Below are 19459 nucleotides of genomic sequence, written 5' to 3' on the forward strand. Positions count from 1 at the left end.
AGCCAAATTTCTGAGGAAACAACACTTCGACGACCTATCACTATTAAACGGTTTATGAATCTAGTAAGGCGGTATAAAAGCAGAATCCGTATGTTGCTACCTCGTCATATTGCTGAACGTCTAAAACAAGAGTATGAACCGTTACCTGGTTAGTTACAGCGGGTTAGTTAGGTGAGTTTAGCGTCCAATTCAGCAGTGAGTCTATATAAGACATGGACTTACAACTTAACGTGGGATTTGAACCACATGAGCTAACTACAATGGTAAAGTAACAATACTTCGGGGCTGGCAAATATCCTACGCCAACTTTACCAAACAGAAATCTAGGCTCTATGTGGTGCTCCTGCAAATCAGATACTAGTGGATCAGGATAAGATTTCAAGCGATACACTAGCTTCAACAATCCATTTTTGGCGAACATGGAGAAAGAAACTGAACAAGTGCTATACTATAAGAGTAACATCCCCATAAAATCACCAATGAATTTCAGTGCATACACACTTAAGTACTGTGATACAATTAACCTTACAGTACTAACGTATTTATTACAGCGAAGATATTTCCGAAAGCCGCTGCCACTATATTTTGTATTAAATATCCGGCAACTTATAAAACGAAGGAATACATGTTCATATAAATATAGTATCTTATCTCAAGCACCCAAAAGAACGTAATTCCGGAAATAGCTATACTGCCAACCACATAATTCTTTACAATGTAGTTTGTTGAGCAGGGTGCGTCACACCGACGATGAAGTTAGTTTATCATCGAAACTGTCTAAGAAAATACATTCTTTTGAGTGCTTCAGATAACGTGAATATTTTATATATCAACTTGTAATTTACTCACCGGTTTTAAGATAATGCGATGCTTCTCGGCGATCAGTTTCTCCTTCTCCGTTATAGTCAATGAAGTATTTTCTTCAACGCGCAGTACCTCTAAATCTAACTGTGTCAATCTTCTAGATATTTCTGCATGATGTTGAGCCAAAGTGCCTAACCATAACTCATCCCACAATAAAGTAATTCGGCGAAGTTCTTGAACCAGCAATTGGACCTGAGATATAGTTTCTGGTGCCTGAAAGTGTTAAGTAAAAAATGACTGCATAATAAAGTTTATACAGAAATATTTTCTGACTATAAACAATAACAAATGCATAGAATAAACCAAAAGCACGTATATGATTCAATACTATTTGGTTTGAGAAACATGAAACAGAAAATTAATAGTATGGCTGATACATGGTATAATAAGTTACAATGTTATTTTTTTTCCAAATACACCTCTCAATAGCGGATATTTTCAATTAACAAGCACTTTGAAATTAGCCAGATCCGGTTTTAGCGCTTTTATGGAAAAATGACTCGAATAACGGACACTGTTAATAATGGATGCAGATAATGGAAACATCAGTGGCAATACAACTTACGAATAACGGCCAACCGAAAAAAAAAAAAATAAAAAAAGTGTAATTTCTTGAAGTCTAAGCAACAACGAGCATAATTTCTAACCATATAGCTGTTCAATAATGTTACATCTAGTGAATCAATCTAGTTCAATAATATTGCGTCTAGTAATATCAATTGATGAAACAGATCATAGTGTTCGAAAACAGGATTAGGACTAAGATTAGAAAATAGATTTCTGGACTTTCGTCATCTATGGCCATGTTAGCCCGTCACCTATGAGGGATAACATCCCTCGGCGATCACACTATCCGAGGAAACGGAAGAAAGAATTGGAGAAGGAGGGAAGCCGCCTGGGACCTATGTGTTAGCTACCGTCCCGGCATTTGCCTGGTATGAATGAGAAAAACTCAGGAAAACCTCATTCAAGATGGCTGGCCTAAAAAAGCTTTTACACTTTCGGCCGAGTGTCCTCACCGGGAATCGAACTCCACCACTTGCACTAAAGACTAGAGCGTTAGCGACTATGCTACGGGGTCAGGTGTTCGAAAACATGAGTCCGTAGTTTGTTGTTGGATAAACTCAGATCAGCGACATTTTAAGAAGCAACTTAATTCTATCTAAAGTTGACGATTTTCAATCGAAATATTGAAAACATTACATTTACTCACATACAGAGAGTATATGACGTAAGAATGTTTTATTGTTTTCGTACTTCCAGTGCGTAAAATTAAACAGTTCAAAAGAAATGCTGACGTGCGTGTGCGCAAATATTCCAGCCCATACAAATCAATACACATCTACACTTAAATTTAGATAATTTGGGCTTAAAATGTATCAGATACAACAGTAATAAATATAGAATACTGATACAATTCATTAACAATTCATGTAGTACGAACCTGTTTTGAAAGAGTTTCAACCATAGCAAGAAAACAATTTTTCAGCACTGACACTTGGTTTTCTTCCCCACTTGCAGTATCTTCATCATCGTCTTCATCCTCCTCTTCATCTTCTAATTCTTCATCGCCAGAGTGTTGGGACAGATAATTACAGAACAACCCTGAAAACAAAGTATAACATGTCACTTCACATATGAAAAGATTTAACTAAACTCTCTTACTCTATGGCCTATGGAACCCGGAGGTTCCATGTCACTTTCACAAAAGCTTTCAATTGATTTCTGTCTTTAAGCAACTGGGTCCAGTTTTTACTTTGTATTCCCAATTTTACGAATCCATCGTAACATTGTCCTTCCATTTGCACCTAGGTTTGCTGCATCTGCATCTGTCTCCTAGATTTGATGAAACTAATGAAGTTTGGTAAACGATATATTTTATGTAGTTCCTCGTTATGAAGTTTCCGCGTATACGTACTTTTTACGCATGCTTAAGCTAGCCGACTTGGATAACAAATTAAATGAAGGCTTAAATTTAATGCCCCACGTTTATCCTGTTGAAGGAAACAGATAATTAACGAGAGTGAATGATTATGAAAGAATAGGTGGAATGAGAATTGAGAGGAAGAGGAAAACTCCGAGAGAACCCACAGTAGAAATTATTACCTATCTGACAAGTTTTCTCCTTAACAATCTTTACACTTTGGAAGTATATTAAATAGTAATTTCTATGAAGGTGTTTATCAGCGTATACATATATTGAGTTGGCCCGTAAGTCCTGGTGTTATCTTTTAAGTGAAAATTTTGCGTGAAAAGCAAAATGTTTAGCAATGCGTTTTATGGTATTCGTCAGAGAACTGTGTACTCTACAAAAATGTGCGCTTCGTTTTTTTTTTTTTTTTTTTTTTTTTTTTTTTTTAATGCTGATATACGTTTTGTTCTTTTCAGGTCATTAAAATGAAATGTCAAGTTGGCAAAAAACATTTTCGACATCATCTGCTTTTTGTGTTTACTCAACGTGCCAAAGCTGCAGAAGCTGCTTGAGAGAGATTTGTGACATGTATAGCGAATAAGTGATGCCTCTTAGGACGCCTCAAAATTGATTTAAACAATTCAATTTCGCCCTGCATCACACCGGACGCTCCGTTCAATTTGATGAGGAGCGACCGATTCAACTTATTACGACGAACCACGCCAAACAACAAGGGAATTGACAAAGATAATGGAGTGCTCCTACAGTACTATAGAGTGTCACTTCACTCTATGGGAAACTTAAGAAACCGAACTTATGGGCCAACCAATATATTCTCAACTTAATATGTTTAATACATTGTTCCAATTTCAAGCAGCCTGTGGCACGTATTTTATTATTGGTGCCGATATTGGCAGTTGGAATACATCATTCTCATTAATATTCAATCATTCCTTAAAAATATAAATATAAAAATATATGATTAACTTACTAGACGACGTAGGATCTTTAGACCTCTCTAGAACAGCCGATGAACCTACAACAGCTGGAAACATAATTAAATGTGGCGCATCTTCCGCTACTCGGCACAAAAGCTCAGAGATCCTCCGACGAACATAAGGTTCCGGATGATTTAATCTTGAAAACAACTGAGGAATAATGCCCTTCCATGGAGCAGTTGGTGTGGAAGTCAGACCTTCTTCAAGAACATCTTGCAGCTCCAATGCATGTTTCACTATAAGGCGAAGTAATCTTAGTGTAGCCGTTATGTTGTTATCTGCCATAGCTGCACAGTTTTCGCCCTGGAATTGAAAATAAATAATATCTACTTTGTATATTAAAATAAATAAATAATAACGGTTTTTGGATTATACCACATTCTTGTAAAACTGTATTTGAAGTTTATTACGTTCTTATAAAATCATATTAAATTTGAACCAGGAAACTTCAAGAAATTGACACACTATTATAGTCACATACACACTATAGTGTACTATAACACAGAACTCTTCGAACTAAAATTTAAAAAGCAATTAATATCACTCTAGACCCAAAACTGATGACTACAGAGAAAAATTGGTCATTTAAAAAACACCTTACTTGGCGAGAAACCAGAATAAGACAACGCAGAAAAAGTATTGTTCTTTCAAAAACTGTCTATTCAGATTATTAGAGGAGTTCAATTATCTTTTCTAAAAGTTATGTTAGAATGTTACTGTGTATTGGGTGGTGTAAGATTTCCTTCCCTAAAGTAAATATTAAAAACAAACAAACAAACAAAAAAGAAGGCTGAAACTAACCAGTCGGTATCAAATATAACAAGATAATCAAAAAACGTTCTTGCTGGTTTTGACGTCCAATTTGATGAAACGCTCAGAGAAACGAAGTGACTTACGCTCCGGAAAAGTGATTGGGAGGGGGAGCGAAGACTATTGGCCGGCGACAATTCAGGCAGGTTACAAAGACACAGCTCGTCCAATGTCCAAGACAAATTGAGGTACAGAAGCGCCTCGTTTATGGTTGTTTGCGGTGGGTCTGTCAGCACCCACATCAAGTCACCAAATACATCAGGCATTTGAGGATGATGCAGTGGTCCAGGTCGGAAGATCAGAGAGTTTGTGATGAACCCCGCAATCGGCGAACACAGGTGGCTGACGAAGCCCGGAAAGCAGCCATAGACGGAGATAGCAGCCAAACGTACGTTGAATATGCCGAACACTTATGGGTTTCCGGAGGAACAATCAGACTTTATCAGCACCGCATAAGGAAGGCGTACAAGTTGAACAAGTGGTAGCCTGTTTGTCGTTGCTGTCTGGATACAACACACCCACATTTGGTCGACAGCGACAGTGACGAAAATTAAGTCCAGTGTAAATCCCACGCATACTTAACCTTGGTTACCACCAACTGATCTGTGCCTCACACTTTAAGACCACCTCTGCACCCACCCAAGATCATGTTCTACGTTTGATGAGCTAGTCGCCAAGTGGTGCATTATGAGCACTTATCACCGAGCCACACCATAACTGCGGACTTGTACTCATAGCAGCTGTAACGGGTGCAACATGGCAGGGATATACTGCCATCCACCATACTCGTCGGACCAAACGCCATCAGATTAGCACCTGTTTCATTCTCTGGACACAAACGTCCGTGGGAAAACCTTCGACACTGGGGCAGATCTGTAGGATTCACTTATGTACTTTGTTACATCCAAGACTTCCGAGTTATATCGCCAGGGCACTGCGCAGCTGCAGGAACGTTCGCAAAGAGTGATGAACGCTGCTGGAGATTACTTCGACACTTAACGCTGAGTACCCTGCGCTGTATGTCTGTTTCTGATGATCACGAACGGCAAAGACATTTTTAGCTACCTTATAGGATAGGTAATTAACTATCTTTCGACACCGGTTGACATAAATAAGGCTAGGATTCGAAGTATTAAAAAGAGGAAGAGAAACATTGGTTGAGAAGGAAGAAACTGTATTATGAGGGATATGATAGAAGGTACGAAGGCAGGAAGGAGAGGGGGCGAAAGCCTGTGACAAACCACCTGCCAATAATGGCGATAAGAACCCATTCTCCCTAACCTTCACCTGATTGAAGAAAATACTCCTGAGTACTGAAAGCTTTTGGCGAATTGAACAAACAGGAAACCATTGTTTTTGATACCTATTGTTTTGTTACTGTTTCACATAAGAAAATTTGGAATGATGATTAAAGTGCGGAACAGCAAAAATATTGTAAGGTATAAAGACAATTTTTTCAATAATAATAATTATTCTGAAATACGGATAGAAGGGAAAGCAGTTCTCAACTTTTGAATTACCAACCAAGAATAATACGAGAACTAATCAAGTATAACGGAAATTGCTTTTCTTCGGGGAAAAAATGAAATGAAATGAAATTCCTAGTTTTATGTCCAACGCTTATGCTCTTTAGGTTAACGGAGACATACGCTTATTGAAAGGGAATGATTATGAAAGAACTGGTAGAATGGGAACGTGGGAGAACCTTGAGAAAACCCACGTACACGATACTGTCCACCACAAACTTGCGTCCGTGGATCTACCAGACATATTTCACACCATCGATGAGAGCTCTACCACTGAGTCATTTTGCCCCACACTTTTCTTCTGGAGTGGAGAGGTGAATTTTTTAAAACCATACATGTTATTGACAACGTACGTATTTCAAAGGAAGGGACAAATAAAACTTGGAACCAATCTGAAAATGATTTTTTCGATAGATTACTGAGAATTGATTTCGCTCTTTCCCTCCTATCGAATTATTGCTGAAATTCTTGCCGCCAAATAATTCAAAGAGAGAGAGGTCTCTTTTCTGGTGTCTACAGTGCATTACAATTTAAGCACTCCTTTTAAGTAGTTGTAAAACCAAATCTTACTATAATATGTTTTAAAATTATGGGGGACCGCAGATACATTAACGCAAAAAGTTTACATCCAGTTCCTGCCATCGCCAGACGGCTGTTGTATTTGCTAGAACATCAGCGTTGTGACTGGAGCATGCTTTATAATGCAAATTTAATTTGGATCAGTCTGCAAATAAGCCTATTTGAAGGATGTATCTGTTGTAAGAGAAAGGGACACTTTAACAGACTACCAATCTAGGAACAACTGGTTTATCGCGATGGAGAAGCCTTTCTATTTACAGTATTGCTTAAAAAAAAAAAAAAAAAAAAAAAAAAAAACTGATTACCCATCTCTCTTTGAGAAATCATGTACTCTCAATATCTCTAAATAATTAAATCAAATAAATATGATATTTTTAACCAACTGAGGTCTTTAATTAGAGTAAATTATCACAATTCCCTACGTAGCTAGGCGGGCAGCTAAGATATTTTATTTATTTATTGAATAAATTCCTAGATACTGCACAACTTTGCCATTTTACAAGGAAATGTTAACAAACAAACAAACAAACAAACAAACAAACAAACACACACACACACACACACACACACACACACACACACACACACACACACACACACACACACACACACACACACACACACACACACACACACACACACACACACACACACACACACACACACACACACACACACACACACACACACACAAAAATAGTACAAAAGCAATATTATTTTGCCAAAACTCGTTTAATTGCTCTTCAAACACTGGGTAACTCGAGAAAAAAAAAACTGTCCACATCAGTTGTTAAATAATTATAACAGTTCGGTATTCTAAAAACACTGTATAATCGCCAACCTAGGGTGAACACGATGGAATAGGTAGGTATTTCGGGTTATGCGGGGAGGGATACGTAAGGATAGTTTCTGAAGTAGTATTTCCGATCTTAAGTTTCCATTAACTATTTTATGAATATTTCAGGTCAGAGTTATTTCTGCGTACTCTCGGAGTTTGGATATTAATATATCGCAAGAGTTCCTCCTTAGGTAATATTCGAAGTGCCGGAACACGAAAATGTACTATAGAAATAAAGAAGTTGAGAATGGAATAAAGTCTAGAGACATCTGTAGGTGCTGCCATGGCCCATATGGGAGAGCAGCATTCGATGTTGGGCGCTATTAGAGTTTTATAAAAATTTGATAATGATGACACAATACGTAGTTCAGTAAATCGATAAAGAAGCCACAAGATTCGCATTGAAATCTTAAATAGTGAGGAAATGTGGTCAGAGAATGTAAGTTTCGAATCAAAAATGACACCAAGATCATTATTAGCAGAATGTATAATAGGGGAATATCGTTGACATGATATGTGGAGGGAACGGGAATGTTTTTCAGAGTGATGGTAATACTGTCAGGCAAGGCTGTACCTCCAAAAAGTCAACACCAAGAGATGGATGGGAGCTACACGTCAAGCAAAGCACGATAAGCAAGACTGCAAACTATTAGTTTCAATAGTTGCACCCGCAAAAGCGACTTGAATTTTGCAGGACTCTCCAGGCGTTAATTGTAGAATTAACCCGAGAAGAATTATGATAACCTGCTGTCGAAGATCATTTTCAGTGATAAGTGACCTTCCACTAAGTGATAAGATCAACAGGTACAATGTGAGAATACAGGGACTTCAATTACCCGCAAATTTCGATCATCTGCAGAAACGCATCACTGAGGCTACAAATTTGATCACATTGAATATTACGCAGAAAGTCCGATCAGAACTAGATTATCGCACCGATGTTTGCCTAGTAACAGGATGCGCGCACATGTATGTGACCTCATTGATACCACATTAAATTTTATAATTGATACAATTGTAACCACCAACGTGTAAGAATATTTCATTAAATTTACATTCAGTATTAGCTGAAATCAAAGTACTGCTTTTGTGTTTAGCCTACATAACAACACACTGATTTTATGTACTTACTCCTTTCGCACCACTCAGATCCAAGTATTTAAAATATGCTAATGCTGCGAATACGTAGTAGCTATATACACGTTTCTGAGCCTGACGCCATATGTCAACTAATTGCGACAATCGCTCCATGTTGACTGTCTGAAGAGCTCTTACACTCTGCAGCTGTTTATGGATCATTTCGCTGGTCTTGATGTTTTCATCCTGTAATTAGAGAATAATGAATTGTTAGTTCGATAAGTAACTTGAAATATTACAAATAAGAGTTTTACTAAATCTATATTTACTGATATACCAAGGTAACTTGGAGATTTTTGTTTCACAGAACAGCAATATGTAGATCACTTTCATGTAATATTATAGTACATCAAAATTATAATCCCGAAAATACTGTTATCTGTAAATAACCAAATTTTACATGCATATACGAGAGTCATTTCATAAATATGAACGGGTGGCAACACTGCAGATTGGCTGAAGCAATCACAGTAAAACTTATGTCAGTTGAAGCTGGGTTCTTGAAGCAACAGAATATGGCTTGTGACCCTGTATCTCTGTAGTATTTCGCAGTAACAAGTGTTGGAAACGAAGGCTTTAAGTATCTCGGGTACTGTGGCTGTTGAAGAGCAAAGATTGAACATTACGTCTTTGCGTGGCAACGCAACAGTCCGACCCAACTGTCGCTATTTACGAAACATGGGTCAGATACTTTAAATCTGAGTTGAAAGAATGAAATGAAATTTCGGAGTTTAACGTCCCACGATTATACCTTTTGGGCTAAGGCAAGTAAATGATATAACTGATGGAATGAAAATGTGGGAGGAAACGAGAGTACTCCGAGAAAACCCACGGACACAATATTGTCCGCCACAATTTTACTTGGCCAAGGACAGAAAAAGGATCCCTAAGCATCAGAGGCAAGAGCTTCAGTACTGGGTTACCGTGCCCTCAGAACCTTAGTTGAAATCAAAGTCGAAAGAGTGGCCAGGTGCATCTCCCCACGATCAGGAAATTTTTACCGAGATCTGTCTAAGGTCAAACAAATGATGATCTTTGCTTACGATCACCAAGGAATCATCACAAAAGACAAAGTTCCATGTGGAAGAAGTGTCACAGCAGTGTAGTATCGTGGTTTCTTGCAAAAACTGCACAAAACCCGATCTCAGTTGCTCGAGGCTGGTCCACTCATCCTCCATAACAACGCTATCTCGCACTTCGAGAACGTTGTAAGTGAAAAATTACGCGAATATGGTTGGGAGATGTTACCTCATGCTCCACAAAGTTCATCAGACTTCGATCTATTCTCCAGGTTGAAACAATCTATGTGTGAATGTAGTTTTCCATCTCCAGAAGAGCTTTCTACCGCCAGTACCTAAACCATTCGACAGGCGAACAAAAATGGCGTTTTAGATGGAACATTGATTTCCTGGAAATTGGGACTCGGTCACTGAGTAGCAGAGAGAGATTACATTGAAGACACGTAAAGAGATACTATAAAAAAATTAAACGTGGAAGTACACAAAAATTAGTTTGCATTATTTATGAATGATCCTCGTATCCTGTCCATTCCTTTCACTTTTCTGATGTTTTAATTATTCTTTCTCCTGTTCCTTACCCCATTGATCACGACTCCAGGAATAACCCAAAAACTAAGAAATTCGAGGTGTTTCCAGGAATTACAGTTAGCTGCAAGTAAAATAATTTCAAAGTACTTAAAATTCTGTTATACTGGTATTTGATTTAGATGTTTGGATGGTTGGCAGTTTCACGTACTTTTTCAGTACCCAGACTATATGACATGGGATACTATTTAAAGTAGACTTCAAACCTTTACTCAGGTCTCTACCCAAGGAAAGCACCCCACATTGAAAGCAGGGCCACTGCATTAGCCACCTGGGCACGAAAAGACTTTTTTCATAAATAGTGCTGCCACTGTATCATTTCCATGAAGATGTACTCCCAATGCTTAGTAAAAATAACGAAAAGCACGGAGAAACATCAGGACAAGATGCGCGAGTCGTACTCGGAATCTCAAGACACCGAAAAAAAGAACACAAATTGTTAATAAGATATACAAAATACTCTGTGGAATATAGCTTTACTAGAGATAATATAAAAAAGAATGGGGACTTACTAGCTTAAATTAAATAATATTTAACGGATGATTAATGCGAGTTGAACACTAAAAATATCTGATGGCTTTAATGTATGTTAAATATTATAAAAATATCTGATGGTTTCAAGATTATTGTTTAATGACTGTTAAATGGCACCTATACAATAATAACTAACTAACTAACTAATTCTATGTTCTATGGAACCTAGAGATTCAATACCGCGTTCACGAAAGATCTCCATTGACTTCTATCCTGAGCAAACTGGATCCAGTTTCTACTTTGTATTCATATTTCTGCGAGATCCATCCTAATATTGTCCTCCCATCTGCGCCTAGGTCTTCTTAATGGCCGTTTTCCGATTGAATTTCCAGTTAAAACTTTTCAAGCGTTCCTATTTTCTTCCATTCTGGCTACATGACCTGCTTACCAGAGCCTCTTAGACTTGATGACCCTAACAATGTTTGGTAAACGGTATAAGTTATGTAGCTCCTCGTTATGAAGTTTCCGTCGTTCCTCATTCCCTTTGCTTTTGGGTCCGAATATTTGTCTTAGGATCTTGTTCTCAAATACTTTTAGTCTACGTTCTTCCCTCTGAGTAAGCGACCATGTTTTGCAACCATACAGAGCAATAAAAATGATTATCGTTTTATATATTTTAAGCTTCAAATTCCTCGATAGAATTCGTAACGACAAAAGATTTTAAACTGAATAATCACATATCCCAATATGCTGAATAAATAAACATGTACAAAAGTCATGTAACAAGTTCGTTATCAATAATTAAAAACGATCAGATATTTTTGCCGCCCCCTGTATTTAAAGAATTATTAATTTACTTACTTCAATATCCTCTTCATCCGCTACAGCTCTTGTCTGACTCAAAATACTGTACACTTTATCAAGATCATCGCATGTAGTTCCATCTGGCATCAACTTCTGAATGGCTGCTTTATCTAAATCAGATAATTGACCTCCACTTTCACTTGCAGAATCAACCATTTTTCTTCCCCATTTATAACACCACGAAGCAAACTGACTCCAACACTTCGCTAACTGCGGACAATGAGCGACGCTTAGCTGTAGAAGTCGGCCGACCACCATATCGACTACTGGAATTGTACCATTTTGAATGAAGCTGCATCCTATGAAAAGAAAAACTTTCTATTGAATACACTCCATTCTTGATTACTAATTTCGATGACTTGCTCAGAATCTTTGAAACGAGAAAACTTCATTTCATTTGTGAACAGAAACACCAAAAACATACGAATGGAGTTAGGTACTTCTTTCAATGCGATAACGATACACAACGTGAAATACACGACCTTGTAACACTGTCAGGCTAGACTTAGCAGGTGAAATTGTGATGCTAAGTGTGGTTATCCTTAGCATAACAATGCCATCTGCTATATCTAGCCTCATAACACGTATCAGAACGTCGTATATTTCACCTTGTATATAGCCCTCGTACTGGAAGAAGTACCTAACTCCATTCGTGTTTTTGGAGTTAGTGACTTCTGCCTGAACGCCGACGATATATATATATTGAAAACTAATAAACTTAATTATCTTATCAGGATATTTTAACCATCATGATACATCATTAATCGGAATTAAACAGGATCTCCAATAAAACAACTTCTGGCAACAGTTAGCACAAGTTTAACTGTTCTACTGGCTACACCATTTTCGCAGCTTCACTTTCAATCACAAATTTCCATCTTTACATCAAGCAAATACTGATTTTTCTTATTTTTCATTAAAAACTTAATTATTCTTCTATCCCCAGATTCTTGTAGGTGAATATTCAATACTAGAAGTTAAGTTTGCATGTTAAGGCACTTTTTAAGTATAACTCAAATGGTTAAGTTTAATTCGAGTATTGTAAGGTGGTTGTGACTAACCAGATTTATATAGGGATGACAAGAAGGAATATAAGCATTAGGATAAAAGAACATATCAGCCTCCAAAGATACAGCTCTAGCAGTTTCAGGATCGTCTAAACATGAAGATGAATTTAAGCATCCCATTGAAGAAGTCTACATATTACACCAGACCTCAAAATTAAATCTGGATAAAGCCAACTTGGATAAACAATTGGATTATATAATTTCCCTGTTGTAGAGCTCTAGAGCCATCGCTGGTTAATCATTGATAAGTTCCAACACCAATTCTAGATATAATTACATTGAAAATTTTCAAGAAATGGTTGATTTTTTAGTATTTTCAAGTTTAGTTTCTCAACTTTTCGATTTCTTACAACTTTACTGTTTACATTTTTGTGCTAATTGGAAGCTTTTGTTTCCCGGAAATCAAGAAGCAGATGTAAACAAGGAAAGATCGGTGCTATGCTGACAAAACCTGGCTGAAGGTCTCGGTAAAAGACAGAATGAAACATTGCAGCTTATCACTAAACACGAAAACAGTTTTCTTTTTAAAGACAAGTTGTTTATGAAAATATGTTCCATGCGTTACACAACTAGTTCTTAATAAAAACAAACAATATAATAAATTCCGAACCTACACCAATCATTACTTACAACAGGGCACAAAATTTCAAAGTCAGACGCACTCGCCGATCCAAAAATGATGGTCGCCAGTATCTCTCACGTACAAATTATGAAATCCCCCTCCCCTCCCCTCCCCTCAAGGCCTTTGGTTTGACAAAGAAAGAGATTCCACGGCTAGGGCCAGATGAAAGTCGTTCCTCCTTACATCTTCATTTATTTATTGAAATGAAATTAAATCTTTAAGTTTTGGTGATGATGAGAAATGAATGAAATGGTGGAATGCAGAAAGTGGGAGGAAACGGGAGAACCCCGAGAAAGTCCACCACAAAGTCCACACGGCGCGCACTGGAATCGAACCAGAGACCCCAAGCACCGGAGGTGAACGCTCTACCACTGAGCCACCGCCCCCCCCCATTTATTTATTGACTGATTAACTGAAAAAAGAAAGCAGTTAGATGACCAGTGATAACAGTATCTCATGCAAATGTCTTATTTTCTTAAATTTTATGTATTTACTTATTTTGTTATTTAATTATCACTGACATCGTGACGTGATTAGGTTGATCTATTCTTAGGCACTGGGCTGTTCCCGAGCTGTTCTAGCTTCAAACAGCAGGGAAAACTATCTCGCCATGAGGCAAACCATTTCGACTAATGGTGGGAAAGGAGGAGCGAATTACAATGTTGTGAAGATCTCACTTCCCATGTCTGTTGTGAAGACTTCACATTCCGTGTTTTCTCTCACTCAATGACAATTATTTTCGTGCAAAACAGATACTGCGCAGCCCTGTGTGTTTAAGCAGAAACAATTCCTACTGAACACTGGTCGCCAGTTCTAAATTTCTAGACGCCAATGGTGACCGGAAATTTTGCGTCCTACATTACAATGTGAACAAGGATTTTGAAGGTTTCCTTTCTACCAAAACTAATACTTTTCTTCTTGTTGTGTATCTAAAAAGCACTTACTTGGAATAGGTAAGGTGACATCGTACGATCTTTCCCAAGCCAGTAACTGTCCTAAAGCACTTCTCACTGTTGCAGTTTCATCGTCAACTGATGGCTCCATCAATCGCACTTCTTGCTGCAACCACTTAGCTAATGTTAACAACAACCTGGCGCCGTGTTCTCTCATAGGATCATGAGGGCTTAAATCGGAAAGGTTTACCAATTTGGATACACTCAAAGCAGACATCGCCATGATGTGAAGAGCTTTCTCATGATTTTCCATACTGAAATTAAAGATAATAATTTAGAAACAACCGATCATAATTCATGAAGAGCAGCAAAATTAGAACTCAATTGTATCTACACAGCGGCATATGCAAAACTTTATCATGGGGGAGGAGTTGAGTTGATTTTGAGTTTAACGTCCCGTTCAGTAGTGAGGCTATATGAGACGTGAACCTATTGATTAACGTGGAATCCGAACCACATGAGCTCTCGCCGGGAATCGAATCCGGGTCTCCTCATGGGAAAGGAGTTCAAGCACTGAATTTCATATCCTTTAAGGGTAAGTGTGATTTTTGTATATATAAATATATATTAACATAATAATACATATTTATTTTTCCAAAATAGCTTAACTCCCTCCTCCCTGCGTACGACAATGTATCTACATATAGAAAACAAATAATGTTAAAAGGGATTAAACGATATTTCATCACTAATAATAATAATTACAAAAATTGTAGATTTAGCGTACGTATGTTTAGCAATATCTAAAAAATCAATATTTCTGAGTTGATTATCGTATTAGCTGGAAACGCCAGTCGATGCCAAGTCTTAGTCCAGAACCTGGATGAAAAAAGTAAGCACCTATTGCTCCCCGGTCTTAACTCAAAATCTAGATAAAAAGAGAGAAAGAAGAAAGTTTCTACAATAATTTCATTACCCGGGTCTTTATCCTCTGTTGTTACATAAGCCCGCAACCCAAAACGTAATGCTGCCTGTGTACAGTCAGAAACAATATTAGGTATAGGTAGGAGCTATCATTTCTTATACCTACGGGCACGACTCTTTCGCACTTGAAAAATTTTGCGTTTTGTCATATTTTCCAAATAAAGTTTCGCATTTTGTAGCTCTTGTGGAAAAGATATTTTCTGACATTTTTAAAACTGTTCCTTTCATTTATAGACCACAACAGAAATAACCATTAATTACCTGAAAACAAAATACACTGAATATTTCACATGACATTGTAAATTTCACTTATAGACAATTATATTATTTTTAACCAAACTGAAGGAAAATCAGTAACTAAACTTACTATGAGTAGGAAAGTTTTGCTGTCTTTTGAAAACACATAACACAAGTTCCATTTAAGTATTAAATATACGCATGTTACATGTTTCCACATTTCCTCCTTCATTGTTGTACGTATATCACTTTTCACCAGTCCATGTCATTCACTAGCTAATTGAAATGGTTCCTCTCCATTCAGCTGCGATGGTGATAACTCACACGCAACATATTCTCTATAGCCATGTTTAAACCACCCAAAATGCACCGTTCATCCCACGTTCTACCGTTCTGTTAGCGGGAAACTGGCGTTTTTAAATGAATGAAAACATATTTTTAAAATTTTGCGTATTGTTAGAAATTTCGCGCAAAACTGCCGATTTCGAGTTCTATCGCTCAACGGAAACCAATGACAACACACATATCATAAAACATCAAGAAACTGAAAATTACTTATTTCTGACGCATTTAGTTTTATCGCGCACTGCGAAAAACTCTTGTCTCTACTTATACACCCAATCTATATTTAATATTGTTTTCGATTGTACAAGCCAGGCGTTCTTACAAAACCACAAAAAATTACGGATCCGCCCCCTCGGAGAAGATATTCGAAGAAACGGCTTCGTAGGCGATTAGATTTGATGCAGACCTGTGTGTACAAAATTTGGTGGTTACTCTTTTCTATGTGGAAAGCTTGTAACAGAACACACACATTCTTCTTCTTCTTCTTCTATTATTATTATTATTATTATTATTATTATTATTATTATTATTATTATTATTATTATTATTATTATTATTATTATTAAAGATTGCTTTAAATATTATATACTTCAAAATATTCCAATATGAATTTGCCAGGTTGAAGTGAAAGAATGCTGCTTATTTTGTGTATGTTATTTATAAAAATCTCTGAACAAAGCTAATTTTAATTAGAAATAATAAATGTGTAGCAGTTTTACCAATTAACTAAACATCTTGACTTATCAGGAATAGTACAATACAATAAAGAGAGTTGACTCTTAATATAACAAATCCTCTAAGACTGATTCTGAACGCTGATTGGCTTATTAGAATGATATCAGCCAATCAGAATTACATTTGAAAAAGGAGGAACTAAAAACCATAAATCTATTTTCTCTCCTGGCTCGGTAGACACTACGGCATCTAAACAAGTTATAAGGTTTACGGCTGTACCCTGTTGGATAGACAAAAATTCATACAGAAGAATCTTCCTATATCTGCTGTAAAATATGAATTGTAAATAACCTTTATTACGTAAAACTCGACAGTTTCGGTACCTCGTCAACCGCTCAATCCACATTCGGTCAAGTTTGTGAGACTACTGTAATAATAATAATAATGATAATAATAATAATGATGATAATAATGATGATAATAATAATGATGGTGATAATAATGATGATGATAATAATGATAATAATAATGATGATAATGATGATGATGATGATGATAATGATGATGATGATGAAGAAGAAGAAGAAGAAGACGAACAACAACAACGAACAGTAAGAAAAGTAAAAAGAAAAATGTGCATACTCTGAAATTACCTATAAAGAAGTTTGGACACTTCAGTTAGTGCCTTGGCCTTTTCTGGGTACATTGCAGTTGACGATGTTAAATCAAGATTTTGAACCACTTCTTCTAACTTGTTTTCTTTCTCAATGGAGACCATTTTCTCCGTTGACAGATATTTGATTAAAAGCTTCTGAGCAAGATTCAAATTTCCTTCTTTGCGTGATACTCGAGCCACCTCTAACCGCAGTCTATTTAGATTGCATTGGTACACCAAGTCATCCTTATTGAGTTCGCCGAAGAATTTGCCCCACCACAACACTTGTGATAGCAAAGGAGATGTCATGGATTCCACATTGCCTCCTTCCATCTAAAACAATTTTTAGAAAATGAAAAAAAGATACACATATGCATAAAATATACATATAAAACTTTTCGTAAAACTGAGCTATACCAATTATCCTAGCTTTGCACTTAATCTATGGCTAGCTAAAAATCCAAAATCTGACCGAAGCACAAATGTAACTTCTGTTACATCCACTCCAACAGGTTCAGCTAACTTCATTACACATTCAGACAGACACATTTTTGCTTTGGTCAGAGTTTGGATTTTTCTATAAAAAGAACTATTTTCTCCTGGTAATTTCAATAGTTAAAGATGCTGTCATAATACTAGGTCAAAAAACTAAAAGCTACAGACGCTGCAATTATACTATGACAAATATATGAAGCGAATTTGACAATTCCATTGAATTGCAATGTACAGCAAGCAGGTTTTGTAATGAATAACATTCCACTCAGCTTCTGAACTTCATATCTTATTAATTCTTTACATGCATTAACATTTTATTAAATTATTTTTAAACGATTTTTCTTGTTCTTTCACACTTTACAACAGCTGGAGAATTTCACTGTTGAAACACTAGCAAAAATCAGTTTCTTCTTTACGTAACTGATAAATTACAAATTTGTACTTGAAATTGCCAATCATAAATAAATAAATAAATAAATAAAACTCGATTGGCTGGTTGAAGTTTAGCGTCCCTTCTAACATTGAGGCTATATGAAATGTAGACTTATAATTTAAGGCAGAATCCAAACTATCGTAGTATGTTCAAATTCCAAGGATGTCCAACCAAAAATCGAACCCCGGACCCTGAAGTTTATGCGCTCCAGCCACTACACAACCGGGTGGGCTAATAAAAACATCGAATACAACCTACATTAGCTATTTACGAACGAAAATCTGACGTCTTTAAAAATTTAAATTCTGCACTTTTTAAAAAAATTTTATTTTACAAATTCTATTATTACTAAATAATAATACTTAAAACATGGTCAATTAAGGTATACAACTCTTCTATACTATACAGTATCAAAGTAAAAAAAAAAAAAAATAAAATAAAAAAATAAAAAATAAAAAATAAAAAAAAAATAAAATAAAATAAAAAAAAAAGTCATTAGCGGCTATCTGCAATTATGTTACTCATTTCTGTCTTGCTTTATATTTGGCTCTGCTTGAAGACACATCTTCCTAGATGTATGATCTCGAGCATACTTCATATTTTCTCTCTATACGAGTTCTTTCGTCAATAACCACGCAACGAATGGCTATAAGATTATAAAGTTAAGTTTTAACTTGATATAGTTTATGGCAGTAGTTCTCAAAGTGGGTTGAGTTGATTTCAGTTTAGCGTCCCGTTCAGCAGTAAGGCTATATGAGACGTGGACCTACTGATTAACGTGGAATCCGAACCACATGAACTCCCGCCGAGAATTGAACCCAGGTCTCCCACGCCAAGGGTCCGCGGAACATATCCAGGGGGTCCGCGACGCCTAAAAATTGAAATAAGTTGTAATAAAATGGAACTCACAGCTGTTATGCAAGAAGTATTTTTTCAGTTACTAAAAAGAAAATAATTAGAAATTATACCTACGTTAGTAAATTTAAATGTTTTCCTACTTTACTAAATTTCTGCCCTGAAACCGTCAACAGTTATATAGGACTATTTCAAGTGAGAGAAATTCCTTCTTTGTTAGGGCACTTTTTCAAAAGCAGTTGTACATTAACTGCACGACGCCTCAAGATTTCATGGATTTCATCTTCAAGTGGTGGAAAGCTCCCACCACTACCATAAATTTCCATTTTTTTTTTTAATAAGTAAATGTCAGTCATTCCTATGCTTATGAACATCAAGCCTCCCCAAAATTCTGGCATTTCTATAATTAAAAAAAAAAAAAAAAAAAAAAAAAGAAGCCCTCCCAAAATATATTCCTAGATCCCTCACTGCGAGTAACTCTTGACTCAAATTACGTGAGGTTAATGTAAAAATGTCTTGAAAGATAGATAGCAACAGGGAAATAAGAACGTTGAACGTTGCTTTGATTCAATCTATTTGTGAAAAGATAAAT

At 36.5% G+C, this 19459-nt stretch overlaps 1 protein-coding gene across 2 annotated transcripts in view; it reads right to left on the minus strand.

Moving 5' to 3' along the window:
* Window positions 1-19459, minus strand: part of nonC (serine/threonine-protein kinase Smg1) — a 358879-nt gene that overhangs the window by 252611 nt on the left and 86809 nt on the right. For both annotated transcript variants that reach the window (XM_081750559.1, XM_081750558.1), the window contains exons 26-32: window positions 17083-17417; window positions 14240-14502; window positions 11604-11905; window positions 8659-8850; window positions 3768-4077; window positions 2309-2469; window positions 850-1077 (exon numbers count right to left, since the gene is read on the minus strand). In XM_081750559.1, the coding sequence (XP_081606685.1) occupies window positions 850-1077; window positions 2309-2469; window positions 3768-4077; window positions 8659-8850; window positions 11604-11905; window positions 14240-14502; window positions 17083-17417 (1791 nt within the window). The remainder of the gene's footprint in view (window positions 1-849; window positions 1078-2308; window positions 2470-3767; window positions 4078-8658; window positions 8851-11603; window positions 11906-14239; window positions 14503-17082; window positions 17418-19459) is intronic.

Source organism: Thermobia domestica, chromosome 3 (assembly GCF_964235325.1).
Source record: "Thermobia domestica chromosome 3, izTheDome1.hap1.1, whole genome shotgun sequence".
NCBI classification, from domain to species: domain Eukaryota; kingdom Metazoa; phylum Arthropoda; class Insecta; order Zygentoma; family Lepismatidae; genus Thermobia; species Thermobia domestica.